Source organism: Nansenia antarctica (genome assembly GCF_963989245.1).
Source record: "Nansenia antarctica genome assembly, chromosome: 14".
In the NCBI taxonomy this organism is placed as follows: Eukaryota; Metazoa; Chordata; class Actinopteri; order Argentiniformes; family Microstomatidae; genus Nansenia; species Nansenia antarctica.
The window spans coordinates 17,484,169-17,497,059 of record NC_137684.1 but is presented as its reverse complement, the minus strand read 5'-3'; the positions used below and the strand labels follow the sequence as shown (position 1 = coordinate 17,497,059).

At 48.8% G+C, this 12,891-nt stretch overlaps 1 protein-coding gene across 1 annotated transcript in view; it reads right to left on the bottom strand.

Moving 5' to 3' along the window:
* Window positions 1-12,303, bottom strand: part of LOC308169917 (BTB/POZ domain-containing protein 10-like) — a gene marked incomplete at both ends in the record, with an annotated part of 19,097 nt that extends 6,794 nt beyond the window's left edge. Inside the window, 4 exons of the mRNA XM_080544650.1 lie at window positions 3,312-3,414; window positions 3,760-4,117; window positions 7,233-7,432; window positions 12,176-12,303. Coding sequence (XP_080400776.1) covers window positions 3,312-3,414; window positions 3,760-4,117; window positions 7,233-7,432; window positions 12,176-12,303 — 789 coding nt within the window. The remainder of the gene's footprint in view (window positions 1-3,311; window positions 3,415-3,759; window positions 4,118-7,232; window positions 7,433-12,175) is intronic.
* Window positions 12,304-12,891: the final 588 nt, after the last annotated feature.

Below are 12,891 nucleotides of genomic sequence, written 5' to 3'. Positions count from 1 at the left end.
CGCAGCCTAAGAGTACATACCAAAGCTTTTTAATTTGTTCAGTGCCGAGGGTGACTGAAGTCGCCCAAATTGTCCTCATTTTAGAGTGCCCAGAGTAACTTTATTCGACCCAAACTGCATAAATGATGACGCTTCATTTTGTAGCCGATCAAAGTACCGTGTTGTTGCTAGGTAAACACCACATAAAACACTTGGCACTGTTAGGTGGTGAATGTTCCGGAATGCTTTGGCAGTTGGTGAGCTCCTGACATGGAGATACAGTGTTTCACGAGGCCTGCACACTCATAACAATGACAGGATTTATTTAATTCATCGATCATCATTTCATGATTTGACCCGTATGCCAGATACCAATTGAATAACAACATTCATTTGATACCGTGAAACTTGATCTTAAGACAGGTGCTCTTGTCTGGGCAGCTGTGGAGCAGGAGGTAGAGCTGGCATCTAATGATCGCAAGGTCGGCGGTTCGAACCCAGGTGTCCCTGGGCAAACACCGAACCCCAAATTGCTCCCAATGAGCGGGCCGGTGCCTTGCATGGTCGCTTGCCGCCATTGGTGTGTGAATGTGTGTGAATGGGTGAATGAGAGGCCGTTGTAAAGCGCTTTGGAAAAAGGCGTTATATAAGTCAGTCCATTTACCATTTTTATTTGTTTAAGACAGGTCAGCTCTATCTCTTCCCCTCAGAGAGCCCTGAACACCCATTACAAGGCCTGGCTGGATATAGAATCCCGAAGAGAAGCGCTTCTACCTTCCCCTCATGAATATTAATGAGCCAGCATGGATTAATCCTTCTCGTCGTCAATCTCAAGCGGCCCCAGGGGACACCAGGGGGAGAACTCTCTGGAATAACGAGACCCATCAACCTGAATCAGATAACCTTAAAAAGCCCAGACAGAGCAGGGAACTGAGAGAGACGCCATTGCTGTCTGCTTATTATACAATATACCAGTCATATTCTGGAATGTGTCTGAATGTTAAAGTTCCATAAGTATAAGCAAAATAAAGTCAAGTAACAGTTTGTAAATAAATAGTAGCATTTATTTTCTCCTTACGCACAAAACACGTACCAAAACTGTGACCAAAAAAACGAGGTTCATACCGAACCCGTGGCCAACCGAACCCTGGGCCAACCGAACCGTTGCACCCATAGTAGAGAAAGATCATCACTAGGGATGTAACGATGCATCGAGACAGTTAATTATCAATACAAATATGTGACGATTCAAACCGAGGAGATGGAAAATCAATCGCAATACTCTTTTTAACCGACAGCATTTTACATGCATTGTTCTTGTACCGTAATTCCTAAACCAGTGTTTCCCCTAGGTTTGCTGCCTTGGGGGGGTGGCATGGACCGTGGCATGGACCCCCCCCCCCCAGGGGGTAAGACCCTGCCTCATACCAGCGTCATGTCCAGGGGTGTACTTGTACATTAAGCCGCCTCACGCTACGGAAACAGGATAGGATCCTGCCCTATGGGCCATTAGGCTCCAGAACCATCGGTTCTCAAGGCTACTTACTTATGTGGTCTTGACTACCTGTCCACTTTCTCACCTGGTTCTTGCTCTCTCTCTCTCTGGTGTGCCGAGCCGACACCATCCTGCTCTCTCTCCTTCTCTCCCTCCCTATCCTCCTCTCTCCCTTTTGCTGTCAACCAAAAGGTAAACAAAACAGCCAGAGTATTTATAATCTAATATCCATATCAATTTATAACATAATTATAATTGAATATTGGATTGCTGTGGGCAATCCAGTCAGATAATGTCATTTTGACTTTACTCCCTCACCGAAAAACGGAAAAATTAGTATGTCCAACTATAAAAAACTGACATTTCCAATGCTTCAATCAACTGTCCATGTACTGTAAATATGCCATTATGGTATTACCATGAAGCCCAACTCTAGCAGAATAAGAAAGATAGTATATCTACTTTAAGTAAAATAATAAAGTGCCTCCAGTTAGCTCTTTAGCTGGCAAGTGTGCAAGGAGACTAGCTCATCTCATCACCTCTGAGCTAGCTAGCTTGCTAGTTCTTTGACACTATTTACACTATGGAACTATAGTCAGTCACTTTCTAGTCACGAAAATAACGACCAATTTTAACCAACTTCCTCTGTCAGAACACTCAGCAATTATATTTGCTAACGTTTCAACTTGCTTACTTTCAATCTGCAGACATCACAGCCGGCAAAAAGTCTCACGTCTCGCGCGCACACTAGCGCAAAATCTTGTATTATTCTCCAGCGCTGGGCTGGCACAGCGCGAAGTGTGGAGATAGGTCTGGCTATGCGAGACTACGGCGGACTAACGTTACCAACGAGCCTATGGCCTTGCCACTCGCCAGATTCGGGTTGGGTGCGTTTAAAAAACGTGCATATTTTAGCCTGCTTGTCAGATGTTTGGTGTCTCCGTCAGTAATAATTCCTCTTTCTTGGGGGGGCGGGGGGTTCCGTTGGGAGGGCGGCCCGCCCCTGTATTTTAGTCATGTTTACAACAAGGTACAACTTGTAAACATGATGCATTCGTGGAATGAGTAACACAGCTAAACGTGTGGGTAGCGGCCCAAAACATTTTGCCAAAATCCCCTGCAATATTCTTCTGTTGGTATTCACTCATCACTGATCCTTCCCACCCCAGTCACCACCTCTTCCAAAGACTTCCATCCGGAAAAAGGTTCCGGTCTATCAAGACCAAAACCTCGCACCACCTGAACAGTTTGTTCCCCATGGCAGTGGGCCTCACAAACCAGCCCCCTGCCTCTTACTGACTGGGACTTCCACTGCTCCCCCCCACCTCACACACACACACACACACACACCTGACATGTTTCTGTATAAGCAAATATACTTGGCAATAAAAAGATAGACTAACAGAGTACAAGATTAGCCTGCCCAACAAAGCTATGAGGATATAGCTGCTGACAGCTGCTGGCGAATGGGGTAACAAGCCGGCAGCCGATTTAATAATCAGACGTCTATTTTTTTTAAAAATAAATACATTTCAGTGTTGTTGAAAATCAATTACACATCGCTAGTCAACTAACACAGCTTGTTTTGTGAGCCTGCTAACAATGTAAAGTAGTGTTATAGTTAACTAGGTAGCAGTGGGGATTACTCACCCAATCCATTGCGTTGCAGTATTTTGGCTTGACTAGCGAGTTTGTGTTGTGATTTTCAACAACGTTGAAATGTATTTCCGTTTTTCAAGTCTGAACATTTTGATTGGTTGCTGACTTGTTTTCCCCTTTCACCAGCCGCTGTCACATATTCTCCAAGTACACAAGACCACAAGGTCAGTCGTCTTACCAGGATGGCCCTGAACACAGTACAGCTGATTCCTTCTGCCACTTCAAACTCTCCTTTCTCATTGGGCCGCGTGAAGTTGTAGTCCCGCCCGGAACCAAACATTCTATGAGAGAGGAACACATTTGTTATTCAGGTTGTGTTTAGCCAGGTAAGTCGTTGAGATACACATGATGTTAAATTAAATAATGTGTGTGTGTGAGTGTGTGTGTGTGTGTATGTGTGTGTGTGTGTGTGTGTGTGTGTGTGTGTGTGTGTGTGTGTGTGTGTGTGTGCGCATGTGCATGTGTGTGTGTAAAAAAATAATGTCCAGGTACGAAAACTAAGATGAGAACAGTCGATTCAAGCGCTCCGGTATTCAAATCAACGCTTCAGTCACACCTTGATCCACCTGTCCTATATAAAGCCTTCCGTTTGTCCGTGGGCCTGGTGACCCGTGCGGGTGACCTACCTGCCCAGCATGGTGTTGGGCTGAGCCGTGAAGATGGCGGGGTCCACCACGAAGCGGGTGTTGTCCACGATGAGGGTGACCCTCTCTGCCGTCCTGATGCTGCGCAGCCCCCCACCCCCGCCTCCTTCCTTGGCGTTCTCGTAGACGTAGATCATGTCGCAGGGCCCAGCCCCCCCCAAGGTCTTACAGTGGGGGGGGGCGTCGGAGCCAAACAGGCCACCGCCGGTCCTGCCGCAGTTGGCAGACAGGCCACCGGGGGCGCTGCTGCTGCTGTTGTTGTTGTTGTTGGTCAGCATGGCCCTGGGGGGGCGAGGGCTGGACGGCCGCGAGGAAGAGGAGGCCGCCTCACGTTCACGATCTGCAGGGGGAGGGGTGGGGGGAGGAGGGGAGGAGGAGGAGGAAGTGGGGGCAGATAAACAGAGGCTGTGTCACAAATTGACACAAAAAACACAAAAAAACGGAATCTCCTACACCAGTCGATCTCTCATTAATCTGAGTGTGTGTCAGGGTTTCCGTTAACCGGTAATTACCGGTCTTTGTCCGGTAAAATGTGTTGAAGTCCGACAAATTGAAAACTCGTCGGACATAATGTCCGGTGAAAATAATTCCCTCTAAGCACAATTTGGCTTCGGGCCACCATTTTCAGCTGAGCACCAAACACACACACACTCATACACGCACAACACTGCCCGAGAGAGAAGGACCCGCCCCCTTTAGTTAGCCTGCCCGAGAGAGAAGGACCCGCCCCCTTTAGTTAGCCTGCCCGAGAGAGAAGGACCCGCCCCCTTTAGTTAGCCTATAGCCTATAGGCTAACTAAAGGGGGCGGGTCCTTCTCTCTCGGGCAGTGTTGTGTGTGTGTGTGTTTGGTGCTCAGCTGAAAATGGTGTCCCGAAGCGGAGCGGATAACAAACGAAACGGACAACATTTACACTATGGAGACAAACTTCAGCGATATGATCTAACAGCCGGTCTTCAGGACGACATACAAAAACAGTTATGTTCTCCTCATTGTCATACTCCCGAGTCCGATTAAGTATGATTTGACAGGCAGCTAAACGAAATGCCTTCCCAACCAGCGAGACCTGGGGGGTATTCCATCAACGTCGCTAAAGGAAAATCCTGGCTTATTTTTGATAACTCTCGCGAGATTTATCGGAATATGCCTGTATATTTTTAGGAACCCTCGCGAGACTTTGTCAGACTAAACCTGGATTTTCTTTTAGCGATGTTGATGGAATACCCCCCTGGTTATAGAAATGATGTTGTTTTATTGATTAAAAAAAAGGGTAAAACTGGAAAGAGAAAATAGAAAACTCACATTAATCCCAAACAATTTAACAAACTTCAGTTAACGTAATGTGGAGTCCGTTCATTGATCGATGCTGTCTGTTCAGTTCCCAGTGAGGCGCCCGTTCAGCGCTGGACATAATGGCATAGCGCGCATGCGAATCATGTTATATTATTATATATTATATAGCTCGCATCTAATCGTATCGGATGAGAAATAGACATTAAATGGCATATATAGGCCGCTACACAACAGTAATCACCGCGACAAACAGCTATATTAGATTTGGAGAAAAAAAAGAGATGATTTTGAAAAAAAAAATGTTTATTATATTTTAATATGATGACCGGAATATATCACGTTTGTCCGGTAATTCGAAATCTTCCCGGACACGATGTCCGGCGGCAAATTTTTCTAACGGAAACCCTGGTGTGTGTGTGTGTGTGGGGCGCACATTTTAAGTGCACACTTCAGGAGAAGGAGGGGAGGGGGGGGGCGGAGAATTGGGACGCATCGGCAACAGAGGCTGCGGTGGAGGTCGTCAAAAACGGAGGCCGGGGCTAATTGGAAGCGGAAGGAATGGTATCAAACAGGGAACTCCATGCATTTACAATGAACCCGTCCTAAGATGTGTGACTCCACTGCTGACACTGCTGTCTCTTCACACAGCAGCTCTACGACAGAGAGATGGATCGAGGGAGGAGGGACTCATTGACTACGCTACGGTAATTGAAAGTGTTTCATAAGAGCATGAATCCTCTCCCTTCAACAGCCATTATTCAACCTCTCCACCCGTGGCCACTTAAGTCATTCAGCCATTGGCTGGATTCCCTGGGGGGGCGGGGGGGTTAGGGTGGGGGGGAGAGGGAGAGGGAGGGCGAGAGAGCGAGAGAGAGGGAGACAGAGAGAGGGACAGAGAGAGGGAGACAGAGAGAGGGACAGAGAGAGGGCGAGAGAGAGAGAGAGGACAGGAGAGAGAGAGGGTGAGAGAGAGAAAGAGCGAGAGAAAGAGCGAGAGAGAGAAAGAGCGAGAGCGAGAGAGAAAGAGGGAGAGAGGGAGACGGAGAGAGAGAGAAAGAGTGAGAGAAAGAGAGAGATAGAGAGAGCGAGAGACAGAGAGCGAGAGACACAGAGAGGGAGAGAGAGGATGGGAAAGAGAGAGAGAGAGGATGGGAGGGGGAGAGAGAGAGAGAGAGAGAGAGAGAGAGAGAGAGAGAGAGAGAGAGAGAGAGAGAGAGAGAAAGCGAGGGCATAGTGCCAGTCGAGTGACTACAGTGCCTGTCCCTCGTTGAGTGATTGTTTGATCATTTAACCGATTGACCGATTGTCGTCGTCCCCGACACTCAAAATGGTGAGAGGTACAGCCTTTCGACGTAATTTTGACGTTTTGATTCATGTTTTTGGAGAGCTCTGGCTGAATCTGAATCTACAAGGCTGCCAGGGCGGAGCTGGGGGTAGAAATCGGAGGACGGGCTCATCGTAAAGGAACCGAATGTCTTAGAATTCCAGGGAGGCTGGTGGAGGCAGAAACCAGAGGTTTAACACGCATTTGATACCATTACTATAGTGCATTCCATGCATTTACAATGAGCCCGTACTCCGATTTCTGCCTCCAGCAGCCTCCCCTGTATCACAGCATGTGACATCGTCTCCTAGTCTGATCATGCACCAGGAGGTCCTATGGGGGTTAGGGTTAACATGTTTTTGGCCTGAAAACGAAGAAAATTAGAGGATAAAATGTTTTTTTGGACGGGGGACGGGATAGCGCTAGCACTAATGGTGCTAAATGGATCGCTAGCACTAACGGTGGTCTAACAATGATGCATGTGTAAGTAGCGGCAACCCTAACCCTAAACACCTGCATAATTACTTTGAAAACAGTTCACCGTGACTGTGTCCTCAACACTGTCTGGAATTGTACCTGGCTGCCTGAAGCTAAAAGTTATTTCAACAGCTGCGGAGTTTAGCAGACAGATTAGTTAGCTCGCGCATCATGTGACCCCTCCCCGAGAGTGATGCGAGATACAACCACAGAAGTACAATTCACCAGATCGTTTAAACGGCAAATCATCAAAAGATGGCCGACCGCCCTGTACGCCCATGGCAGAAGGAAGGTGGACTTTGAATGTGTGTGGGAGTGTGTGTTCTGTTCATTCTACGTCTTACGGTGGTAACAATCCTCACCAGTGTGCTGTCTGGTGGGCGAGGTCACGTTCCTGATGCAGGGGGTCAGCTGACCCTCGCCCCGGTCGTGGGAGGAGTCTCGTGAGCGGTCGCTGGAGCGCCGGCGGTCCCGGGAACGTTCCAGGCCTCCGCAGGCTCCGTGCATGCTCATGTTGACCAGCAGGTCGCTCTCCAGGTGGGGCACGCGGGGGGGCTGGGCACTGTGGAAGGGAGGGGAGAGATGAGATACATGCACAACACATTACATGCATGCATCCACTCGCGCACACACACACACACTCACTCATACACACACACACACACTCACTCATACACACAGACACACATTATACATCCCACAACCACTCACTCGCACACACAAAAAAAGTCTCTCTTTCTCTCTCTTTCGTTCTCTCTCTCTCTCTCTCTCTCTCTCTCTCTCTCTCTCTCTCTCTCTCTCTCTCTCTCTCTCTCTCTCTCTCTCTCTCTCTCTCTCTCTCTCTCTCTCTCTCTCTCTCTCTCTCTCTCTCTCTCTCTCTCTCTCTCACCCTCTCTCACCCTCTCTCACCCTCTCTCACCCTCTCTCACCCTCTCACCCTCTCACCCTCTCACCCTCTCTGAAAAGCCTGCAGTAGACCCATCTGAACCTTAATCAGCATAAATAAGACAACAAGCAGCGCTGACCGCGGCAGAAAGACGGCCAGCGCAACACTGCTGCTGCTGCCTGGGCCTGGCTAACAGCCCTACGGCCCTACTCTGAGAAACCCATTAGGGAGTGAATTCATGTGAACCAATCCATAGACACCCCCCACTTAACTACTGGACAACAAATAAATCGTCTCCAAGACCTATCCCTCCTTTCTGAGTGTCCTCGGGAGTATTACTACGGGAATATATATATATATATATAGGCTAGGCCTATATAACAGATCAACAAAAATGCACGTCAAACGCACTTCAGATGGAACCGGCTCTCCGAAATAGCAACTTAAAGTACCGGTACCAGCCACCTCTTGAAACCCCCCCCCCCCCCCCCCCCCCCCAAAGAAAGAGCCAGAGTGCCTGGATGTGTAAACCTAGCAAGCAGCACCATCCCAACCACTCTATTTCCCACTTTTCACAGGAGGGGCGCCTGCAGGGAGGAGACGACATATCCTCGTTCAGACATTCAGAGAGAGGGGGGGGGGGGAGGAGGAGAGCATCTCTTGATCTGAGAGCCATTCTTTTATCTGCAGTCTCATAAAAGCTCCCACTGAAAGCGTCGGAGAGCGGCAGTGAACCCATCCGCTTGAGAGGAGATCTGAACCCATCCGCTTGAGAGGAGATCGGAACCCATCCATGTGAGAGGAGATCTGAACCCATCCATGTGAGAGGAGATCTGAACCCATCCATGTGAGAGGAGATCTGAACCCATCCATGTGAGAGAAGATCTGGACCCATCCACGTAAGAGATCTGAACCCCCTGAACCCCCCCCCCCCCCCCCCCGAGTCTCTTTTTTTAAATACATGATCCACCCACCACAAAAAGTAATCTATGCTCAGGCCAGGGGCCATTGGCAGTCATAATGCTAGAAGAAGTAGCCTAAGATTTTTTATATTAACAGTAGAGAAACTGTACAGGGGGGTAGAGGGGATCTTGCTGTGTCTGGGCAGCCTGCTGAGTGAGCTGGTCTGTGTAATCAAGACTATAGATTATGAAATATGATGACGCTCCAGTGGATGCCCTTGGATGGAGGGAATCATGGGCTGGAGCACAAAGAGGAGGAGGAGGCTAGTCTGAAGACATGGGGGAGAGAAAGAGAGGTGGGGGAGGGAAATAGAGAGGGAAAGGGGAGTGGGGAGAGAAAGAGGGGGAGAGAAAGAAAGGTGGGATGGAATGGAGGGGTAGAGAAAGAGAGGAGGCGAGAAAGAGGAGGGGAGAGAACGATTAGAGGAGGAGAGAAAGAGGGGTAAAGACTGAGGGCAGTAAAAAAAAAAGAGGAAAGACCTGAAAGACTACAGCAGAGGAAGGTAAAGACTAGGAGGAGAGAACGAGAGGAGGGTTGAGAAAGACAGGAGGATGCCTGAAAGATTAGGGGAGAGAAAGAGAGGGAAAGACAGAGAGGGAAAGAGGTAAAGATAGAGAGAGAAAGAGAGGTAAAGACAGAGAGGGAAAGAGGGAAAGATAGAGAGAGAAAGAGAGGTAAAGATTAGGGAGAAAGAGAGGTAAATACAGAGATGAAGACAGAGAGAGAAAGAGAGGTAAAGACAGAGAGAGAAAGAGAGGGGTAAACAGGCCTTTATAGTTCTTCCAGAGGAAGACATGCACCTCTTTAACGCTTCCCCCGTACAAAACTGGACCCCTTCAACTGTTAACAAGGCCCGCTGAGTCCTCCTCCCTCACCGGTAGAGTCAGAGAAAGAACCCATTGACCTGTCTTAGTCTATAAGCCTAACGACTGCCTGCCTGCCTGCCTGCCTGCCTGCCTGCCTGCCTGTCTGTCTGCCTGTCTGTCTGCCTGTCTGTCTGCCTGTCTGTCTGCCTGTCTGTCTTCCTGTCTGTCTTCCTGTCTGTCTTCCTGTCTGTCTGCCTGCCCCCACCAGTCTACCTTCATCCAACCAGCTGCCAGCCTGCCCCCACCCAACCGTCTGCTAGCCCCCGCCAGGCTGCCTCCGCCCAACCACCTGCCTGCCTGCCTGCCCCCGCCAGTCTGCCTCCGCCCAACCACCTGCCTGCCTGCCTGCCCCCGCCAGTCTGCCCCCACCCAACCACCTGCCTGCCTGCCTGCCCCCGCCAGTCTGCCCCCAGCCAACCGCCTGCCCCCCCCCTGCCCTACCGGATGGTGACTCAGGGTAAATACACATGATCCCATTGCCCTTGAAACATAGCCAGAACGTATTGATTATATCCAATACATGACAAAATGATTACTCTGCATTCTGGCACAATGGTGGGGGATGGGGGGGGCGGCTCAGAGCCTTCTCTTCCCCCCTCACCTTTCTCCCTCCGTGGGTGTCCTGCTCTTTGTGCTTGCCCTCATTACTACACCGGCATGGAAGAAACCGCAAGGCTAACTCCATCAACGTCGCTAAAGGAAAATCCAGGCTTATTCTGATAAATCCCGCGCGATTTATCAAAACATCCAGGCTAACGTAAAAAAATAACTGGATTTTCATTTAGCAATGTTGATGGACGTTGATACCCCCCTGCTTCCAGGCATGTAAACAACAACAACACATTCACTCAAATCCCTCATGTCAAGTAGGCTAGATAATCCAGCCATTTAGCAGATAATTTAGCCACAAAGCAGACGCTTTAATCCAGAGTGACTTGCAGTGCTGAGTGAGCTCATAGCCTACACTTTTTGTATCGTTGTCCCTACGGGAATCGAACCAACCACCTTCATGGCGGAGCACCATGATGCATCAACTGAGCCACACAGGACTAGTAGATATGTCATAAACATGTACACAGTCTGTGTGGGGGCGGGACAACGGCTCTTATGAGCCAATCACAGCTCTTAATGGCTCTGTTCTGCAAGTCTCTAGTCTAGCCTATAGGAGCGAAATCATGTAAGATACACGACAAAAAACTAATCAGGTTGGTAAATGTGTGTTAAGCATCACAATAATTATAATAGGCCTAATTGTTTTATTTGCCATGCAATCAACTTGTCAGTCAGTTGTTGGAATTTGGTATTTTTAGCTCTAGGTACAGGTCAGCCATAGTCGGCGCCCCTGAAACAATTAGGGGTTAAGTGCCTTGCTCAAAAGCACATGTAGCTCCCTCCTGAGGTGGGGATCGAACCAGCGACCTTCCGATTGCTAGCCGCCGGCGTCTCTAACGTCCAGGCTCTGCCGCATCAGGGAGTAGAATGAGGAATGCGAACAAAAACATCCTCATTCCATTCCATGCATTACAATGAGCCCGTCCTCTGATTTCTACCTCCATCAGCCTCCCCTGGTGTCGAGACACTGGACAGCAGGGTGGATGTCCTTGAAGATGGGGTCAGCAGCAGCAGCAGCAGCGGTGGCGGCGGCTGCAGCGGATGTGGGGTAACTTAGTCTCCCCCTCATTGCTTTCAGAAGTAAGCGGACATTCAGGTGAACTGACACATGACGCTTTTAACCTTTCATCTAGACCTTGAACATTCTGGCTCGGTGGGAATCATTGCTATTGTGAACAGTAGGACATCAAACCATGTAGCCTAATGATTTTGGTGTCTGTGTTTTCTACATTTACAGACACAAAACTAATCTTCCAGCCAGTGCACAAACCAGGCAGGGTGCCAGCTAACAAATGATCAGTGGAAGCGCAAATAGAGCACCTCTCCTCTTTCATGCTGCAACGCTAATCTAGTCAAAGAATTAAGCCAAACACGTGTAACATAGTCCCTAGCCTTTCCATACATACCCTTACAGAAAAATGGGTATCCTCAAGTCACCTCCCTGAAACGATGGCTACTTGGAAGCAAGCTGTGCAATGTGTCATATTAAACTCATCTTCATAATACCACACGGTCTGTGACTGGTGACAAAGGCAACAGAACGCAGACAGACAGACACACAGAAATGCGCTGGTGTTAAAAATAAGCCGTGTCTAATAAAAGCAGCAGCGTGAGTTCCGTTACTTAAAGAAAGGGGGTCCCAGCACATCCATAATTTAGAGAGCACGGCAGACACCGTCCCTCTGATGTTAAACAGCGAGGATGTGTGCTTTTATCCTCTACAAAGGTGCCATACCATCAGCCTGCATGTTAGATAACACCCCCCCCCCCCCCCCGGAAAAACAAAACCAGACACCTCATTCAACACAGACTATAGTCGGTCATCTTTGCATATCAAAAATAATAATTTCTTTGTTTGAAAAAAAAAAAAAAAAACGTAAAAAAAACAAAACATTGGCTACATATTTTCGGGAAATTTTAAAAATCCATAAATAGGAAAAGAAAGCGAGGTATATGGGATGTAGTGCACACTACCTACCCGTCTGGAGCGCACGGCAGATGAAAGACAAAGCAGCAGGGGATGAGCTGGGGGATGAGAGCACAAAGGACATGCACTCCTCCTCCGAGCAACGCGGGCTGGCCAGCCGGTTTAGCATCCTTGGGCATCACTTTCCAACTTCTGCATTATCTCGTTAAGACGAAACTGTTCAACTCGCACCGCTGTGTTAAGTGAACATCCGATAATAAACATAAAATCCTATTTCAAAAGACGCGATCGCATTCCGCACCGATTCGGAGGGAGGGAGGGGGAAAAGGCGAGACTCCGCGGGACGGGAGGCGGAGGGACCAGTCGTTCAGACAGACAGGCAGACAGGCAGACCCGTAGATATGAATGGCTGGTTCAGACAGACAGGGAGACCCGTAGATATGAATGGCTGGGCTTTTTTCTCTCTCCACCACACTGAGTCACACAGAGCTGCCCGTCTGACGTAGGCCCACCCCCCGGTCCACCGGCCCGACACGAGGGTCCCCGGTATCAGCACGCCATAGGTGGTCGACGAAGGACGTCATACAACCACCTATCATCTTTGTCTTTGAGTCATATTCTGTGCTTATGAGATACATGGATATTCAAATCTATTCGTCATTAAGAATAAAATAGGCTTACAATGCAATCTAGAGTGGGAATTTGATTTTTTTTCTGTCATTTTCCGGGCGCGTCTCTTGTCGGGGAACACATACATGCACCCCCCT